This window comes from Pseudophryne corroboree, chromosome 7, assembly GCF_028390025.1.
Source record: "Pseudophryne corroboree isolate aPseCor3 chromosome 7, aPseCor3.hap2, whole genome shotgun sequence".
Classification (NCBI taxonomy): Eukaryota; Metazoa; Chordata; class Amphibia; order Anura; family Myobatrachidae; genus Pseudophryne; species Pseudophryne corroboree.
In genome coordinates this window covers 22,966,213-22,986,941 of record NC_086450.1, presented here as the reverse complement: position 1 = coordinate 22,986,941, position 20,729 = coordinate 22,966,213, and the positions used below count along the sequence as shown (strand labels likewise).

The 20,729-nt window shown below is 49.2% G+C and overlaps 1 protein-coding gene across 1 annotated transcript in view; it reads right to left on the bottom strand.

Annotated features, from left to right (window-relative positions):
* HIBCH (3-hydroxyisobutyryl-CoA hydrolase) overlaps positions 1–20,261 on the bottom strand; it is a 180,877-nt gene extending 160,616 nt beyond the window's left edge. Inside the window, exons 1-2 of the mRNA XM_063932227.1 lie at positions 20,118–20,261; positions 893–935 (exon numbers count right to left, since the gene is read on the bottom strand). Coding sequence (XP_063788297.1) covers positions 893–935; positions 20,118–20,206 — 132 coding nt within the window. The 5' untranslated portion in view covers positions 20,207–20,261. The remainder of the gene's footprint in view (positions 1–892; positions 936–20,117) is intronic.
* Between the last annotated feature and the right edge of the window lie 468 nt (positions 20,262–20,729).

The window sequence follows — 20,729 nt, the reverse complement described above, 5'->3', positions numbered from 1 at the left end:
CGCCATGCTTCGGACAAGGTTACGGTTTACAATCCACGAGGACTACGATTGTGAAGTATGAAAAAGAAAAAGAAACGTGAAAAACTCATGTCAACCTTTTTTCCATGTCGACCTATTTCAGGTGTCGATCAATTGGTGTCGACCCGGAGTCCAGATACCGTTATACAGGTATTGTCGCCAATCGTATCCGCAGGGAAGTGTGTGGCTTGGACAGAGCAGCAGTAATAGTTTACTGAAGAGCAGAGCAAAATCATCTTTGCAGGACCTGGCGGATCAGTGGGAAAGTGCCCCAGATGGAAGTAAAACTTAGTATATTGGGGGTCATTCCGAGTTGTTCGCTCGTTGCCGATTTTCGCAACGGAGCGATTAATGCGAAAATGCGCATGGTAAGTATTTTAGCTGAAAACTTAGTAGATTTACTCACGTCCGAACAAAGAATTTCCATCGTTGAAGTGATCGGAGTGTGATTGACAGGAAGTGGGTGTTTCTGGGCGGAAACTGACCGTTTTCTGGGAGTGTGCGGAAAAACACAGGCGTGCCAGGATAAAACGCGGGAGTGTCTGGAGAAACGGGGGATTGGCTGGCCGAACGCAGGGCGTGTTTGTGACGTCAAACCAGGAACAAAACTGACTGAACTGATCGCTAATCATGAGTAGGTCTGGAGCTACTCAGAAACTGCTAAGAATTATTTATTCGCAATTCTGCTAATCTTTCGTTCGCAATTCTGCTAAGCGAAGATACACTCCCAGAGGGCGGCGGCCTAGCGTGTGCAATGCTGCTAAAAGCAGCTAGCAAGCGAAGAACTCGGAATCACCCCCATTATCCTAGGAAACTCCAGCTAATGTAACATTTTAAGGTCTGCGATGCGCTCACAACACAACGCTGTACTCACCAAATGCTGCAGAACCACTTGCAGTCTGTTAATGGAATTCAACCTAAAACAAGAGAAAAAAAAAAAATTAATTCAATTACTAGTGTTAAAGAGACTGGGCGGAATTCGATTGTTTTCGGGCGACGCAATAATCAATGGGTGCCCAACAGAGCAATTCAATTGTTTTTGGGCGCCCAATCATTACTGAGCCCATGTATGGCGGATAAACCTGTCTAATGTACAGCCGTTTGGCCACATAAAACACAGACTTTTTGCACATTTCTGACGGTCAACCCAGGAAACAGCGAGCAGAAATCTGGGCGTCTGCGGCATTCACACCCTATCGGAGCCACAATTCAACTGGTCCATTGGGCGCCCATTAATTAGTGCAGCACCCAAATCAATTGAATTCCACCCATAATGCTTTACATGAAATTCATCTAATGGTGTGTACACACGGTGATATATTTTCTTACGATTTTGACTATATAGTCAAAATCATAAGAAAAGTTAGTGCAGATCGCAAGGTGAAAGTCACCTTGCGATCCCGATTCGATGCCGATGCGCGGTCGGCATCGCAAGACTAGATAGACCGTGCAGGCAAGTCAATTTTGACTCTCTCTATAGACGAGATAGTCAAAATTGCCACTTAGCCAAAATCGCACAGAGTCAGTATCGCAAGCACATAGGGGGTCATTCCGAGTTGTTCGCTAGCTGCTTTCGTTCGCTGTGCAGTGATGAGGCCAAAAAACTGCACTTCTGCGCATGCGGCGCAATGCGCACCCGCGTCGTACTATTACAACGAACAATGTAGTTTCACACAGGGTCTAGCGAAGCTTTTCAGTCGCACTGGCTGCCGCAGAGTGATTGACATGAAGTGGGCGTTTCTGGGTGTCAACTGACCGTTTTCAGGGAATGTTCGGGAAAAACGCAGGCGTGCCAGGAAAAACGCAGGCGTGGCTGGGCGAACGCAGGGTGTGTTTGTGATGTCAAAACAGGAACTGAACAGTCTGACGTAATCGCAAGCGCTGAGTAGGTATTGAGCTACTCTAAAACTGCACAAAAAAACGTTGCCCGCCGCTCTGTGATCCTTTCGTTTGCCATTCTGCTAAGCTAAAATACACTCCCAGTGGGAGGCGGCATAGCGTTTGCACGGCTGCTAAAAACTGCTAGCGAGGAACAACTCGGAATGACCACCATAGTCAGTATCGCAAGCACATAATGAGTGTGCTTGCTATACTGACTATGTGCCGACCTAGCCTCTGTCGCATAGTGAGAATCGGGCATAGTCCGAATCTCACCGTGTGTATGGGCCATAAGAAACACAAATCAATCTTAAACTATCCAAAAAAAGCCAATAATTCCTATATTTACGTATTATTTCCTTCTTTCTTGAATAGAAAGTTCATCGTTTTTATTATATACAATACTGTGCAAAAAATAAGATTTTACTCACCGGTAATTCTATTTCTCGTAGTCCGTAGTGGATGCTGGGAACTCCGTAAGGACCATGGGGAATAGACGGGCTCCGCAGGAGACTGGGCACTCTAAAAGAAAGATTAGGTACTATCTGGTGTGCACTGGCTCCTCCCTCTATGCCCCTCCTCCAGAGCTCAGTTAGGATACTGTGCCCGGAAGAGCTGACACAATAAGGAAAGGATTTTGAATCCCGGGTAAGACTCATACCAGCCACACCAATCACACCGTATAACTCGTGATACTATACCCAGTTAACAGTATGAAATATAACTGAGCCTCTCAACAGATGGCTCAACAATAACCCTTTAGTTAGGCAATAACTATATACAAGTATTGCAGACAATCCGCACTTGGGATGGGTGCCCAGCATCCACTACGGACTACGAGAAATAGATTTTCCTGGTGAGTAAAATCTTATTTTCTCTGACGTCCTAGTGGATGCTGGGAACTCCGTAAGGACCATAGGGATTATACCAAAGCTCCCAAACGGGCGGGAGAGTGCGGATGACTCTGCAGCACCAAATGAGAGAACTCCAGGTCCTCCTCAGCCAGGGTATCAAATTTGTAGAATTTAGCAAACGTGTTTGCCCCTGACCAAGTTGCAGCTCGGCAAAGTTGTAAAGCCGAGACCCCTCGGGCAGCCGCCCAAGATGAGCCCACTTTCCTTGTGGAATGGGCTTTTACTGATTTAGGATGCGGCAATCCAGCCGCAGAATGCGCCAGCTGAATTGTGCTACAAATCCAGCGATCAATAGTCTGCTCAGAAGCAGGAGCACCTAGTTTGTTGGGTGCCTACAGGATAAAAAGCGAGTCAGTTTTTCTGACTCCAGCCGTCCTGGAAACATAAATTTTCAAGGCCCTGACTACGTCCAGTAACTTGGAATCTTCCAAGCCCCTAGTAGCCGCAGGCACTACAAATAGGTTGGTTCAAGTGAAAAGCTGATACCACCTTAGGGAGAAACTGGGGACGAGTCCTCAACTCTGCCCTATCCATATGGAAAATCAGATAAGGGCTTTTACATGACAAAGCCGCCAATTCTGACACACGCCTGGCCGAAGCCAAGGCCAATAACATGACCACTTTCCACGTGAGATATTTCAAATCCACAGTTTTAAGTGGCTCAAACCAATGTGATTTTAGGAAACTCAACACCACGTTGAGATCCCAAGGTGCCAAAGGAGGCACAAAAGGGGGCTGAATATGTAGCACTCCCTTTACAAATGTCTGAACTCCAGGCAGTGAAGCCAGCTCTTTCTGGAAGAAAATCGACAGAGCCGAAATCTGGACCTTAATGGAACCCAAGTTTAGGCCCATAGTCACTCCTGACTGCAGGAAGTGCAGAAAACGACCTAGCTGAAATTCCTCTGTTGGGGCCTTCCTGGCCTCACACCACGCAACATATTTTCGCCAAATACGGTGATAATGGTTTGCGGTTACTTCTTTCCTGGCTTTTATCAGCGTAGGAATGACTTCCTCCGGAATGCCCTTTTCCTTTAGGATCCGGAATTCAACCGCCATGCCGTCAAACGCAGCCGCGGTAAGTCTTGGAACAGACAGGGCCCCTGCTGTAGCAGATCCTGTCTGAGCGGTAGAGGCCATGGGTCCTCTGAGATCATTTCTTGAAGTTCTGGGTACCAAGCTCTTCTTGGCCAATCCGGAACCACGAGTATCGTTCTTACTCCTCGCCTTCTTATTATTCTCAGTACCTTTGGTATGAGAGGCAGAGGAGGGAACACATAAACCGACTGGTACACCCACGGTGTCACTAGAGCGTCCACAACTATCGCCTGAGGGTCCCTTGACCTGGCGCAATATCTCTTTAGCTTTTTGTGGAGGTGGGACGCCATCATGTCCACCTGTGGCCTTTCCCAACGGTTTACCAACAGTTGGAAGACTTCTGGATGAAGTCCCCACTCTCCCGGGTGTAGGTCGTGTCTGCTGAGGAAGTCTGCTTCCCAGTTGTCTACTCCCGGAATGAACACTGCTGACAGTGCTATGACGTGATTTTCCGCCCATCGGAGAATCCTTGTGGCTTCTGCCATCGCCATCCTGCTTCTTGTGCCGCCCTGTCGGTTTACATGGGCGACTGCCGTGATGTTGTCCGATTGGATCAGTACCGGCTGGTTTTGAAGCAGAGGTCTTGCCTGACTTAGAGCATTGTAAATGGCCCTCAGTTCCAGAATATTTATGTGTAGGGACGACTCCTGACTTGACCAAAGTCCTTGGAAATTTTTTCCCTGTGTGACTGCCCCCAGCCTCGAAGGCTGGCATCCGTGATCACCAGGACCCAGTCCTGTATGCCGAATCTGCGGCCCTCTAGAAGATGAGCACTCTGCAACCACCACAGAAGAGACACCCTGGTCCTTGGAGACAGGGTTATCAGCCGATGCATCTGAAGATGCGATCCCGTCCAAGAGGTCCCACTGAAAAGTTCTTGCATGGAACCTGCCGAATGGAACTGCTTCGTAGGAAGCTACCATTTTTTCCAGGACTCGCGTGCAGTGATGCACCGACACCTGTTTTGGTTTTAGGAGGCCTCTGACTAGAGATGACAGCTCCTTGGCTTTCTCCTGCGGGAGAAACACTTTTTTCTGTTCTGTGTCCAGAACCATCCCCAGGAACAGTAGATGCGTCGTAGGAACCAGCTGCGACTTTGGAATATTCAGAATCCAGCCGTGCTGTTGTAGCACTTCCCGAGATAGTGCAACTCTGACAAACAACTGCTCCCTGGACCTCGCCTTTATAAGGAGATTGTCCAAGTACTGGATAATTCTTTCGCCCATTACCTTGGTAAATACCCTCGGTGCCGGGGACAGACCAACGGCAACGTCTGGAATTGGTAATGACAATTCTGTACCACAATTTTGAGGTACTCCTGGTGAGGAGGGTAAATAGGGACATGCAGGTAAGCATCCTTGATGTCCAGTGATACCCTGAAATTCTCCAGGCTTGCAATAATCGCCCTGAGCGATTCCATTTTGAACTTGAACCTTCGAATATAAGTGTTCAAGGATTTCAATTTTAGAATGGGTCTCACCGAACCGTCTGGTTTCGGTACCACAACATTTTTGGAATAGTAACCCCGGCCTTGTTGAAGGAGGGGTACCTTGATTTCACCTGCTGGAAGTACAGCTTGTGAATTGCCGCCAGTACTAACTCCCTATATCCGAGGGCAGCAGGCAAGGCTGATGTGAGGTAACGGCGAGGGGCAGTCGCCTCGAACTCCAGCTTGTATCCCCGTGATACTACTTGCAGAACCCAGTGATTCACCTGTGGGCAAGCCCACTGGTCCCTGAAGTTCCCGAGACGCGCCCCCACCGCACCTGTCTGTGGAGCCCCAGCGTCATGCTGTGGACTCAGAGGAAGCGGGGGGAGATTTTTGATCCTGGGAACTGGCTGTCTGTGCAGCTTTTTCCTTCTTCCCTTGTGCAGAAAGGAAGCGCCTTTGGCCCCCTTGCTTTTCTGAAGCCGAAAGGACTGTACCCCATAATACAGTGCTTTCTTAGGGTGTGAGGAAACCTGGAGGTAGAAATTTTTCTTCCCAGCTGTTGCTGTGGATACAAGGTCCCAGAGACCATCCCCAAACAATTCCTCACCCTTATAAGGCATAATCTCCATGTGCCTTTTAAAATCAGCATCACCTGTCCACTGCCGGGTCTCTAATACCCTCCTGGGAGAATGGACCTTGCATTAATTCTGGACACCAGCCGGCAAATATCCCTCTGTGCATCCCTCATATATAAGACTACGTCTTTAATATGCTCTATGTTAGCACCATATTCTCCCTGTTTAGGGTATTAATATTATCTGACAGGGTATCAGACCCTGCTGCAGCAGCACTATACATGCTGAGGCAATTGCAGGTCTCAGTATAATACCTGAGTGTGTATATACAGACTTCAGGATAGCCTCCTGCTTTTTATCAGCAGGCTCCTTCAAAGTGGCCGTATCCTAAGACGGCAGTGCCACCTTTTATGACAAACGTGTGAGCGCCTTATCCACCCTAGGGGATATCTCCCAACGTGACCTATCCTCTGGCGGGAAAGGGTACGCCAGCAGTAATTTTTTTGAAATTACCAGTTTCTTATCGGGGGAACCCACGCTTCTTCACACACTTCATTCACTCATCTGATGGGGGAACAAAACACCGGCTGCTTTTTCTCCCCAAACATAAAAACCCTTTTATGTGGTACTTGGGTTAATGTCAGAAATGTGTAACACAATTTTTATTGCCGAGATCATGCAACGGATGTTCCTAGTGGATTGTGTATATGTCTCAACCTCGTCGACACTGGAGTCAGACTCCGTGTCGACATCTATGTCTGCCATCTGAGGTAACGGGCGTTTTTTTGAGCCCCTGATGGCCTTTGAGACGCCTGGGCAGGCGCGGGCTGAGAAGCCGGCTGTCCCACAGCTGTTACGTCATCCAGCCTTTTATGTAAGGAGTTGACACTGTCGGTTAATACCTTCCACCTATCCATCCACTCTGGTGTCGGCCCCACAGGGGGCGACATCCCATTTATCGGCATCTGCTCCGCCTCCACATAAGCCTCCTCATCAAACATGTCGACACAGCAGTACCTGCGCCTGCAGGAGGCACGCCCCCATGTTCTCGATCGCGGCGGCTGCGTGTGACATCACGCAGCTGCCGTGATCACGCTCCTGCTCGCGCCGCACCGCCCCCACACCGTGAGCACCCCCCCCACACACACCTCAACCGCCTCTGCCTGTCAATCAGGCAATCACCTTTTCTGGGTGCTGGGGGCCGTCCCATGCCTTGGCCATGCTGAAATTGCGGTGCGACCGCAAAATGAGGTAGCCTCCTGCCGGCGCAGGCGCCATTTTAGTGATCGCAGCGGCTGCGTGTGACATCACGCAGCCACCCCAATCATGCCCCCATTACACCCACCGTTCACTCCATCACACCCCCGTTTTGACACCACGGCCGCACAACGCTCTTCAAACGGAGCGTTGCCGCCCCCCCACCTCGCGAACGCTTCTGTCTGATTGACAGGCAGAGGTGATCGCATTTTCTGAAGGGCCCTGCGCATGCGCCCGTATCCTTTTAGCATTTTTACAGTTGGATCGCAATAATGGGGCCCATAGCGCCTAATTCAAGGTTGATCGCAAAAGTAAAATCTTCCTCTAATGGGCAAAACCATGCTGCACTGCAGGCGGGGCAGATGTAACATGTGCAGAGAGCGTTAAGATTTGGGTGGGGTGTGTTCAGACTGAGGGGCAGATGTATTAACCTGGAGAAGGCATAAGGAAGTGATAAACCAGTGATAAGTGCAAGGTGATAAACGCACCAGCCAATCCAATATGTAAATTAACAGTTAGGAGCTGATTGGCTGGTGCGTTTATCACCTTGCACTTATCAGCTGTTTATCACTTCCTTATGCCATCTCTGTCAGTAACAATTTGAAATGTTTCTATTTGAGATGTATTGGGAATATGAAACAGCGATAACGGGTGAGTAAGTTTAGACATGCACCTGCAAAAAACATATACCGGTAATAATAAATAAAATCCCAGCATAGCCCAGCAGAGGGCAGTAGCTATTTAAATATATTCTGTATAACTGCATACAACCCACACAATTCCTAACTACACCTTTTAAGCCAGGGTTAATAGGGCAAATAATTAATTGCCTATATATTATTACAGTGAAAGGTTGTGATTAATTTACTGTAACCTCACACACAGCAGATAAATTGCATTAATGTGCAGAAAAATAAATGACGGCTTGTAAACCAATAATCCCCCACAATCGAGCAACTGAATATCATTCCGACACATGATCATCATAATGAACTTGCCCCTTATGTTAAATTCAGTAACCAATCGGAGTTACGTTAAGGTTTCCTACTATACTATTTATACCGCTTTACTACATGCTGTGCTGCAGATGCAGAACAATGCTAAACAACATAGGATTTTAATACCTACCGGTAAATATCTTTTTCTCATAGTCCATAAGCGATATTGGGGAAACTAGTACGATGGGGTATAGATGGGGTCCAAAGGAGCCAGTGCACTTTAAATTTCTTCAGTGGGTGTGCTGGCTCCTCCCCTCTATGCCCCATCCTACAGCTCAGTTATAGGTAAAAACGTGCCCGAAGGAGAAAGGACATACTGTATATGAGAGAAGAAATAAGATAACAGAAAGGGTGGTGAGATTTACACACCAGCACACCACTAACAGAACAACAACAGCAGCTGAACAGGAAAACTATAGAGCAAGAACCTGCAAAAAAGTCCACGCACAGAGGCGGGCGCCCAATACCCCTTATGGACTACGAGAAAAGGATTTACCGGTACGTATTAAAATCCTATTTTCTCTAGCATCCATAAGGGATACTGGGGACAGATTAGTACAATGGGGACGTCCCAAAGCTTGCAGAACGGGAGGGAATGTGCGGAGACTGCTGCAGCACCGCCTGCCCAAACTGGGTATCCTCTTTGGCCAGGGTATCAAACTTGTAGAACTTCACAAAGGTGTTCTTCTCCGACCAGGTAACAGCTCGGCATAATTGCAAGGCCGAGACTCCACGGGCAGCCGCCCAGGAAGACCCCACCGATCTAGTAGAGTGGGCCTTCAGAGACTGCGGAACGGGTAAGGCTGCCGACACATAGGCCTGTTGGATAGTAAGCCTAATCCAATGAGCAATGGACTGCATTGAAGCAGGACAACCCTTCTTCTGCGCATCATACAGCACGAACAAGGAATCCGTCTTTCTGACCCGAGCCGTGCGCTCGACATAGATCCTCAAGGCACGCACAGCATCCAACGACTCCAGAGGAGCAGAAGTGCCAGAACCAGACGGAACCACAATTGGTTGATTCAGATGAAACGGAAACGCGGAGACAACCTTCGGCAGGAACTGCTGTCTAGTCCTGAGCTCCGCTCTATCCTCGTAAAAGACCAAATATGGAGTTTTACACGACATGGCACCCAATTCTGAGACACGTCGAGCAGAAGCCAGGGCCAGTAACATCACTGTCTTCCACGTGAGGTTCTTGTCTTCTACAGTCATCAGAGGTTCAAACCAGGAGGACTGTAGAAATTCCAACACCACATTCAGATCCCAGGGTGCCGTAGGCGGCACAAAAGGAGGTTGTATGTGGAGTACCTCTTGCAAGAAGATCTGAACTTCTGGCAACACTGCCAATTTTTTCTGAAAGAAAATTGAGAGAGCTGAAATCTGGACCTTAATGGAACCCAGACGTAAGCCCTTATCCACACCAGCCTGCAGGAAATGTCCCAAGTGGAACTCCGCAGGCGGATACGTGTGTTCCTCGCACCAAGAGACATATCTTCTCCAGATAGGATGATAGTGTTTTAACGTCACAGGTTTCCTGTCCTGAACCATGGTAGCACTTCTTGGAAAGGCCCTTATGAGCTAGGATGTTCCGCTCAATCTCCATGCCGTCAAACGAAGTCGCCGTAAGTCCGGGTAGACGAACTGTCCTTGTTGTAGAAGATCTCTTCTGAGTGGAAGACGCCAAGGGTCTTCGACTGACATGACCAGAAGATCCGCGTCCCACGCCTTTCGGGGACAATCTGGGGCAATCAGAATTGCCTGGACACCTTGATTCCTGATTCGCTTTAGCACCCTTGGGAGCAATGGAATCGGGGGAAAACAGGTAGACTAGCCAGTACAGCCAAAGCGACGTCAGTGCGTCCACTGCCCTCGCCTGAGGGTCCCTGGTTCGTGAGCAATACCAGGGAAGTTTCTTGTTGAGACAAGAAGCCATCATGTCTATTTGTAGGCAACCCCACCGGTCGATGATCTGCTGGAACACCAGATGGTGGAGTCCCCACTCCCCCGGGTGGAGATCGTGACGACTCAGGAAGTCCACCTCCCAGTTGTCCACACCCAGAGTGAAGATTGCTGACAAGGCTTTTGCATTTCTTTACGCCCAGAGGAGTATTCTTGACACCTCTCGCATGCAGGCCTTGCTTTTTGTCCCTCCTTGATGATTGATATACGCAACCGCGTGGCGTTGTCCAACTGCACCTGGATTGCATGATCCTTGAGCAGAGGAGAGGCCTGAAGCAGAGCATTGTAGATCGCCAGAAGTTCCAGAATGTTGATTGGAAGGAGGCTTTCGTAGGCTGACCACCTGCCCTGGAACTGCGCCCCTTGGGTGCCAGCTCCCCATCCCTTCAGACTCGCAGCCTGTAGCCCTGAGAAATGAACTCTCTGACCCGGGTATCCTGGCAGGAAGTCTCTCAGATGCGGCTGAAGTGACGCAGTCGAGCTCCCACCTCGAGATCTCCTCGGGGTGGGTGGGCACAGTCATGCTGAAACCTTAGTGTAAGCAGAACCGGTAGACTGGTCCTGAGAACTGGTGCTTGCAGGTTTTCTGGACTTACCTCTGGTGCCTCTAGCCGCATAGGAGGCCCCTCTGGCCTTTGATCGAAATCTATGAGACTCAAAGGACTGGACAGACGGCCCCGGATAGGAGCATCTCGCCGGCGGGGCCCCAGAGGGGAGAAATGTGAATTTTCAGCCGTAACTTCCAGGTATCCAATTCAACCCCAAAAAGCCATACCCCAGAAAAGGGGAGGGATTCAACATTATGTTTGGATTCTGCGTCCGCAATCCACAAGGCCCTGCGCACCGACACTGCCATAGTAGAAGTCCAAACATTAATGTTCCCCATCTCCTTGAGGGAATCACAGAGGACACGGGTAGTGTCCTGAATGTGCTTCAGGAGGGTTACCATATTATCTAAGGGCATATCTTCCGAGCGGCCCAGGAATGAATAGCATGGGTCATCCAGCAACCCGCAATGATCGGTCTTTGGGATATATCAGCTGTTATGTATATAGACTTTAGTGTAGTCTCAATCTTTCTATCCCCGGGATCCTTCATGGTAAAGGAGCCCGGAGCAGACAGCACCGCTTTTTCAGACAGGCAAGAGACCGAGAAATCCACCCCAGGGGGCTCCTCCCAAAATGTCCTACCATCAGGAGCAAATGGGAAAGTGCACAAAAATAAGAATTTACTTACCGATAATTCTATTTCTCGTAGTCCGTAGTGGATGCTGGGAACTCCGTAAGGACCATGGGGAATAGCGGCTCCGCTGGAGACTGGACACAAAAGTAAAGCTTTAGGACTACCTGGTGTGCACTGGCTCCTCCCCCTATGACCCTCCTCCAAGTCTCAGTTAGGATACTGTGCCCGGACGAGCGTACACAATAAGGAAGGATTTTGAATCCCGGGTAAGACTCATACCAGCCACACCAATCACACCGTATAACCTGTGATCTGAACCCAGTTAACAGCATGATAACAGAGGAGCCTCTGGAAAGATGGCTCACAACAATAATAACCCGATTTTTGTAACAATAACTATGTACAAGTATTGCAGACAATCCGCACTTGGGATGGGCGCCCAGCATCCACTACGGACTACGAGAAATAGAATTATCGGTAAGTAAATTCTTATTTTCTCTGACGTCCTAGTGGATGCTGGGAACTCCGTAAGGACCATGGGGATTATACCAAAGCTCCCAAACGGGCGGGAGAGTGCGGGTGACTCTGCAGCACCGAATGAGAGAACTCCAGGTCCTCCTCAGCCAGGGTATCAAATTTGTAGAATTTAGCAAACGTGTTTGCCCCTGACCAAGTAGCTGCTCGGCAAAGTTGTAATGCCGAGACCCCTCGGGCAGCCGCCCAAGATGAGCCCACCTTCCTTGTGGAATGGGCTTTCACAGATTTTGGCTGTGGCAGGCCTGCCACAGAATGTGCAAGCTGAATTGTACTACAAATCCAACGAGCAATAGTCTGCTTAGAAGCAGGAGCACCCAGCTTGTTGGGTGCATACAGGATAAACAGCGAGTCAGATTTCCTGACTCCAGCCGTCCTGGAAACATATATTTTCAGGGCCCTGACTACGTCCAGCAACTTGGAGTCCTCCAAGTCCCTAGTAGCCGCAGGTACCACAATAGGCTGGTTCAGGTGAAACGCTGAAACCACCTTAGGGAGAAATTGAGGACGAGTCCTCAATTCTGCCCTGTCTGAATGGAAGATCAGATAAGGGCTTTTACAGGATAAAGCCCGCCAATTCTGACACGCGCCTGGCCGAGGCCAGGGCCAACAACATGACCACTTTTCATGTGAGATATTTTAACTCCACAGATTCAAGTGGTTCAAACCAATGTGACTTTAGGAAACCCAAAACTACATTGAGATCCCAAGGTGCCACTGGAGGCACAAAAGGAGGCTGTATATGCAGTACCCCTTTTACAAACGTCTGAACTTCAGGTAGTGAAGCTATTTTTTTCTGGAAGAAAATTGACAGGGCCGAAATTTGAACCTTAATGGACCCCAATTTTAGGCCCATAGACACTCCTGTTTACAGGAAATGCAGGAATCGACCTAGTTGAAATTCCTCCATCGGGGTCTTACTGGCCTCGCACACACGCAACATATTTTCGCCAAATGCGGTGATAATGCTTTGCGGTTACATCCTTCCTGGCTTGATCAGGGTAGGGATGACTTCATCCGGAATGCCTTTTTCCTTCAGGATCCGGCGGTCAACCGCCCTGCCGTCAAACGCAGCCGCGGTAAGTCTTGGAATAGACAGGGTCCTTGCTGGAGCAGGTCCCTTCTTAGAGGTAGAGGCCACGGGTCCTCCGTGAGCATCTCTTGAAGTTCCGGGTACCAAGTCCTTCTTGGCCAATCCGGAGCCACGAGTATAGTTCTTACTCCCCTCCGTCTTATAATTCTCAGTACTTTTGGTATGAGAGGAAGAGGAGGGAACACATACACTGACTGGTACACCCACGGTGTTACCAGAGCGTCCACAGCTATTGCCTGAGGGTCCCTTGACCTGGCGCAATACCTGTCCAATTTTTTGTGTAGGCGGGACGCCATCATGTCCACCTTTGGTTTTCCCAATGGTTTACAATCATGTGGAAGACTTCTGGGTGAAGTCCCCACTCTCCCGGGTGGAGGTCGTGTCTGCTGAGGAAGTCTGCTTCCCAGTTGTCCACTCCCAGAATGAACACTGCTGACAATGCTATCACATGATTTTCCGCCAAGCGAAAAATCCTTGCAGCTTCTGCCATTGCCCTCCTGCTTCTTGTGCCGCCCTGTCTGTTTACGTGGGCGACTGCCGTGATGTTGTTCGACTGGATCAGCCCGGCTGACCTTGAAGCAGAGGTCTTGCTTGGCTTAGGGCATTGTAAATGGCCCTTAGCTCCAAAATATTCATGTGAAGTGATGTCTCCAGGCTTGACCACAAGCCCTGGAAATTTCTTCCCTGTATGACTGCTCCCCAGCCTCGCAGGCTGGCATCCGTGGTCACCAGGACCCAGTCCTGAATGCCGAATCTGCGGCCCTCTAGAAGATGAGCACTCTGCAACCACCACAGGAGAGACACCCTTGTCTTTGGTGACAGGGTTATCCGCTGATGCATCTGAAGATGCGATCCTGACCTTTGTCCAGCAGGTCCCACTGGAAAGTTCTTGCGTGGAATCTGCCGAATGGAATTGCTTCGTAGGAAGCCACCATTTTTCCCAGGACCCTTGTGCACTGATGCACTGACACTTGGCCTGGTTTTAGGAGGTTTCTGACTAGTTCGGATAACTCCCTGGCTTTCTCCTCCGGGAGAAAACACCTTTTTCTGGACTGTGTCCAGGATCATACCTAGGAATAGAAGGCGTGTCGCCGGGATCAGCTGCGATTTTGGAATATTGAGAATCCAACCGTGCTGCCGCAGCACTATCTGAGATAGTGCTACCCCGACTTCCAACTGTTCCCTGGATCTTGCCCTTATCAGGAGATCGTCCAAGTAAGGGATAACTAAAACTCCCTTCTTTCGAAGGAGTATCATCATTTCGGCCATTACCTTGGTAAAGACCCGGGGTGCCGTGGACAATCCAAACGGCAGCGTCTGAAACTGATAGTGACAGTTCTGTACCACAAACCTGAGGTACCCTTGGAGAAGGGTAAATTGGGACATGTAGGTAAGCATCTTTGATGTCCAGAGAGACCATATAGTCCCCTTCTTCCAGGTTTGCAATCACTGCTCTGAGTGACTCCATCTTGAATTTGAACCTTTGTATGTAAGTGTTCAAGGATTTTAGATTTAACATTGGTCTCACCGAGCCGTCCGGCTTCGGTACCACAAATAGAGTGGAATAGCACCCCTTTCCCTGTTGCAGGAGGGGTACCTTGATTATCACCTGCTGGGAATACAGCCTGTGAATGGCTTGCAATACTGCCTCCCTGTCTGAGGGAGACGTCGGTAAGGCAGACTTTATGAAACGGCGAGGGGGAGACGTCTCGAATTTCTTGAGACGGGCCCCCACCGTACCTGAGTCCGCTTGTAAAGCCCCAGCGTCATGCTGAGGACTTTGCGGAGGCGGGAGAGGGCTTTTGTTCCTGGGAACTGGCTGTTTGCTGCAGCCTTTTTCCTCTCCCTCTGCCACGGGGCAGGAATGAGGCGCCTTTTGCCCGCCTGCTCTTATGGGGCCCAAAGGACTGCGCCTGATAATACGGCGTCTTCTTATGTTGAGAGGCTACCTGGGGTAAAAATGTGGATTTCCCAGCCGTTGCCGTGGCCACCAGGTCTGTTAGACCTACCCCAAATAACTCCTCCCTTTTATAAGGCGATACTTCCATATGCCTTTTGGAATCAGCATCACCTGACCACTGTCTTGTCCATAACCCTCTTCTGGCAGAAATGGACAGCGCACTTACTCTTGATGCCAGTCGGCAAATATCCCTCTGTGCATTACGCATATATAGAAATGCATCTTTTAAATGCTCTATAGTCAGTAATATACTGTCCCTATCTAGGGTATCAATATTGTCAGTCAGGGAATCCGACCAAGCCACCCCAGCACTGCACATCCAGGCTGAGGCGATTGCTGGTCGCAGTATCACACCCGTGTGAGTATATATACATTTTAGGATATTTTACTGCTTTCTGTCAGCAGGTTCCTTAAGGGCGGCCGTATCCGGGGACGGTAGTGCCACCTGTTTAGACAAGCGTGTGAGTGCTTTATTCACCCTAGGGGGTGTTTCCCAACGTGCCCTATCCTCTGGCGGGAAGGGGTATGATGCTAATAACTTTTTAGGAATTAACAGTTTTTATCGGGGGAAACCCACGCATCATCACATACTTCATTTAATTCCTCAGATGCAGGAAAAACTACAGGTAGTTTTTTCTCACCCAACATAATACCCTTTTTAGTGGTACTGGTATTATCAGAAATGTGTAAAAACATTTTCCACAGCCTCAATCATGTAACGTGTAGCCTTACTGGAAGTCACATTCGTCGACACTGGAGTCAGTATCCGTGTCGGCGTCTGTATCTGCCATCTGTGGTAACGGGCGTTTTAGAGCCCCTGATGGCCTTTGAGACACCTGGACAGGCACAGGCTGTGTCGCCGGCTGTCTCATGTCATCAATCTTTTGTAAAGAGCTGACACTGTCACATTCATCCACTCAGGTGTCGACTCCCTAGGGGGTGACATCTCTGTTACAGGCAATTGCTCCGCCTCCACCTCATTTTCCTCCTCATACATGTCGACACAACGTACCGACACACAGCACACACACAGGGAATGCTCTGATAGAGGACAGGACCCCACTAGCCCTTTGGGGAGACAGAGGGAGAGTATGCCAGCACACACCAGAGCGCTATATATATACAGGGATAACCTTATACAAGTGTTTTTCCCCTTATAGCTGCTGTATTGTTGTACTGCGCCTAATTAGTGCCCCCCTCTCTTTTTTAACCCCTTTCTGTAGTGTAGTAACTGCAGGGGAGAGCCAGGGAGCTTCCCTCCAACGGAGCTGTGAGAGAAAATGGCGCCAGTGTGCTGAGGAGATAGGCTCCGCCCCCTTCTCGGCGGCCTTTTCTCACGTTTTTCTGTGGAATCTTGCAGGGGTTAAAATACATCCATATAGCCCTGGGGGCTATATGTGATGTATTTTCGCCAGCCAAGGTGTTTACATTGCTGCTCAGGGCGCCCCCCCCTAGCGCCCTGCACCCTCAGTGACCGAAGTGTGAAGTGTGCCTGAGTAACAATGGCGCACAGCTGCAGTGCTGTGCGCTACCTTGTTGAAGACTGATGTCTTCTGCCGCCGATTTTTCCGGACCTCTTCTTGCTTCTGGCTCTGTAAGGGGGCCGGTGGCGCGGCTCTGGGACCGAGCTCCGAGGCTGGGCCTGTGTTCGGTCCCTCTGGAGCTAATGGTGTCCAGTAGCCTAAGAAGCCCAATCCACTCTGCACGCAGGTGAGTTCGCTTCTTCTCCCCTTAGTCCCTCGATGCAGTGAGCCTGTTGCCAGCAGGTCTCACTGAAAATAAAAAACCTAAAACTAAACTTTCACTAAGAAGCTCAGGAGAGCCCCTAGTGTGCACCCTTCTCGGCCGGGCACAAAAATCTAACTCAGGCTTGGAGGAGGGTCATAGGGGGAGGAGCCAGTGCACACCAGGTAGTCCTAAAGCTTTACTTTTGTGCCCAGTCTCCTGCGGAGCCGCTATTCCCCATGGTCCTTACGGAGTTCCCAGCATCCACTAGGACGTCAGAGAAAAGTTTTTAGACATTTGGAATTTTGTGTCTGGATTTTTCCTGGCCTGTTTGAATAAGTCATCTAACTCTGAAGAGTCAGGGAAAGAGACATTAGGCTTGTTCTGTACAATGAAGAACGACTGTTGTGACCCAGCGTCCTCCAGGGGGAGCTTTAACACGTCCCTTATAGCCAAAATGAGGGGTTCAACATCCTGAGCAGAATCGGGATCCTCACTAACTGGATACAGGTCATCCCCATGGTCCTATATATCATCATCTGTATCAGATAGTGGAGCAGGTAATTCACGAGATAGGGGGGGGGGCTGTGCATCTGCCCTAACAGCTTAATCTGCAACAGCTTGTTGCAGCAGCTGAGTTTTCTGCACATTAGCAGTGAGTTGTGATGACATATCAGACATCATAGTCTTAAGAGACCCTAACCAGTGGGGCTCTGGACCTTCTCACTCAGCCCCTTCATTGATTTGTGAAGACTGACTGCATTGTTCACAGGAAACAGAATCAGTGTATAATGGAGAGAATCTAGTGTGACATACACTGCACAGCTTGTGTTTACTCATATTTCACAGTAAGCACAACAACATACACACAGACAGTTATAATGCAAACCTGCCCTACTGTATGTGAGAAGAGACAGATAGAGAGAAGGACACCAGCACACCCTGAGCTGCACTGCCCCAGTGAGGCTGTCAGCTCCTTAAAATACAGTAAACACTAACAATTTTAGTCCTAAATAGGATCAGGATAGTGTACACAAGCGGCTCTCCCCCTTTGTTACACCCTGTACCAGATATTCAGCGTGGCTGAGGATCAGGTAGCGCTGTGTGTGCTGTATATGGCTGCAATATGCAGAGGAAGGTGCCAAACGCCTCAGGTCCTGCTCTGAGGTAGCTCCAACCCCTCCAATGGCGCCGGAGTTACATACATATATTATACTGGCAAAGTCTCCTAGTCAAGCCTTTTGTGCCAGTTCTACACGGGGGATCTTAGCGGGACACCCCCTCCCCCAGGAGGGTCCCGTACACCGCGCCCGTGGTCAGCCGCACTTTGAACCGCGGGACCCCCCCTAGTGGGGCCCTCGGTTTGTACTCTCCACCGAGGTCACCTTCAGGCAGCGTTAGGGGTGTGCGGCGTGCTGTGGCTGTGACAGCCAAGGCGCAGTGCCCCACTGAACAACAACCCCTCAGGACGGTGGTCCTGCAGCGGTGAAGCGGCTCTGCACCTCGTAAGCCCAGTGACCCCCCCCCCCTCCCAACTCCCACAGGGCACTTTTTTCTATACTGCCTGTGGGAGGGGACATAGAGGGGAGGAGCCAGCACACCCAGTTGAAGAAATTTAAAGTGCACCGGCTCCTTTGGACCCTGTCTATACCCCATCGTACTAGATTCCCCAATATCCCTTATGGATGCTAGAGAAATAATAAAAATATTCTAAAATTGTCATATACCAGCTTGGTGCATAGGCCCCAACTTTTTCAAACAATTGAGAGCACTCAAATTATCCCCCAGTGACTGAGAAATGCCCCGCACAGACATGGATAGTGACTGTGATCACCAGAGAGCTGCCTTCTACGCTGTTCTACTTATTGCTCTATAGTTTCCAGAACATTTCTATCTGGCAGCATTCATTATTACGGTGCACACAAACAATGAGGGACCGCGCATCGGTATCGCAAGCCAAGTACACAGGTTGGGTATGCGCGACCGGCGGTCTCACCATACAGACGGCGGGATCCTGGCAACCGAGACAGCCAGGTGGTGGGGGGAGTGGCGAACGCAACAAGCCCCTTGTGGGCTCACTGCTCTCGCCACAAGTTCTATTCCCATTCTATGGGTGGGAATAGTCCCTGCTAGTCGGCATGCCGACTGTGGGTATTCTAAGGGGGCGGTATGTGGGGGGGGGGGGGGTTTGACTGTGACCTGCGGTCTCCTGACTGCCAGTGACATAACTACATCCCGTGTACACATGGTGCGATATGTGCTAACATTGCAACATGTGTATGCACCTTAAAGCTGGGCATCCCCAGGACCATCATTCAGAAAACATTGATGGTTGCAGCCCATTCGTTACCGTTGGGCACAGACACTTATCCGATTTTTAAGACCAAGACCAGATATCTGAATTTATATAGCAAATCTGGAGTAACCCCCATATCAAAACATGAAATATATTCTCATACAGTAAATAAATCTGTATATTATAGTAGAGGGAGGAAGCCTAAAACAGCACGTCTCCATTCAGGACAGAGAAACAGATTCTTCCGACCTTTCATTTGGTCGGTCAGATTCCCGCAGCCCTCATAAGTACCAATGAGGACTTCACAGGAACAATATGTATAAAGAAGCGAAACTCTGGTCATCTTTTGTTCAAAACAGAATGCTACCTCATGGCGTTATGGGGTCTATGTACCAAGCCTTGGAGAGTGATGAAGCGGAGAGAGATAAAGTACAAAGCAACCAGCTCCTGACATTTTTCTAACACAGCCTGTGACATGACAGTTAGGAGCTGATTGGCTGGTACTTTATCTGCGTCCCCTTTATCTCTTTACAAGGATTAGTACATATACCCCTATGGGGTCTATTTACTAAGCCTTAGATGAAGATAAAGTGGAAGGAGACAAAGTACCAGCCAATCAGCTCCTAACTGTCAATTTTCAAACCCAGCCTGTGACATGGCAGTTAGGAGCTGATTGGCTGGTGCTTTATTTCTGTTCAAGGCTTAGTAAGTAGACCCTTGAATCTACTAGCACAGGAGAACAGTAGGGAGTAAATCCTATTCTATCCCAGAGTGCAGCAGTTTTGCGGGTTCCTCGGATCAGTCCTGCACATGCCCTGTTAATGCGTATTAGCTGCTGATCCACAACGTGCCTACGCAAGAATAGGCGCATGTATATTAGATGTTTACAGGTGTCTCTCTCATCTGCAAAAGTCCTTACTGAGGGCAGTTATCCAGTACAGTAACACATGGACTGCCCCGCCTGCATATAAATACAGACAAAAGGGGAATGCACATACTGCTAATATCTTACGAAGCTTTATCATCATCATTATTATCCTCATATACTCCTCAGTCTGTTGTTCTATACAGCTGCCTGCAGTAATGAGGGACTCCCTGCACACAGTGGTGGATTTGCTGTATATCAGTGCATACTGCCTGTACACAGTGCATGGAGGGGTGCAGGAGCAGCAGCCGTCCTCATATCGCCTACCTGAGCCGTGACCCCAGCATTGCTGCACCCACTGGCGATGCTGGGAGGCGTAGTACTCCAGATGCAGCTCTGCAGGCAGCAGCTGGCATTGGCAGCAGGAGACTGCCAGGAAGTGACCAGACGCCGGCTAATGACGATTCAGCTTCACTGCCCTTTTTTTTTTTTTTTTTCCCCTCTAAACTTTATTGACACTTTACACGCTGTTATAGTAACGGCACCGCAGTACAGTGCATAGGGAGGAGGTGTGCTGCCTGGGCGTACATTGCAGCCCCCCTAACACACAAAATGCAACATTACTGTATGGAAAACTGTGTTAATAAACATTATTATAGGTTTGTTTTTGTTTTTTCATTTTTTACAGTTATAGTGGGGGATATGTACTAAGCTTTGGAGAGTGATAAAGTGGAGAGAGATAAAGTAGCAGCCAATCAGCTCCAAACTGCCATGTTACAGGTTGTGTTTGAAAAAATAAGAGGAGCTATTGGGTTGGTACTTTATCTCTTTCCACATTATCACGGTCCAAGACTTAGTACATCACAAGGCAACCATATTCATTTTGGTGCACATGCACAGACGATGCTTTAAATTTGCGCAAGTGCAGAGGCGCTGTGC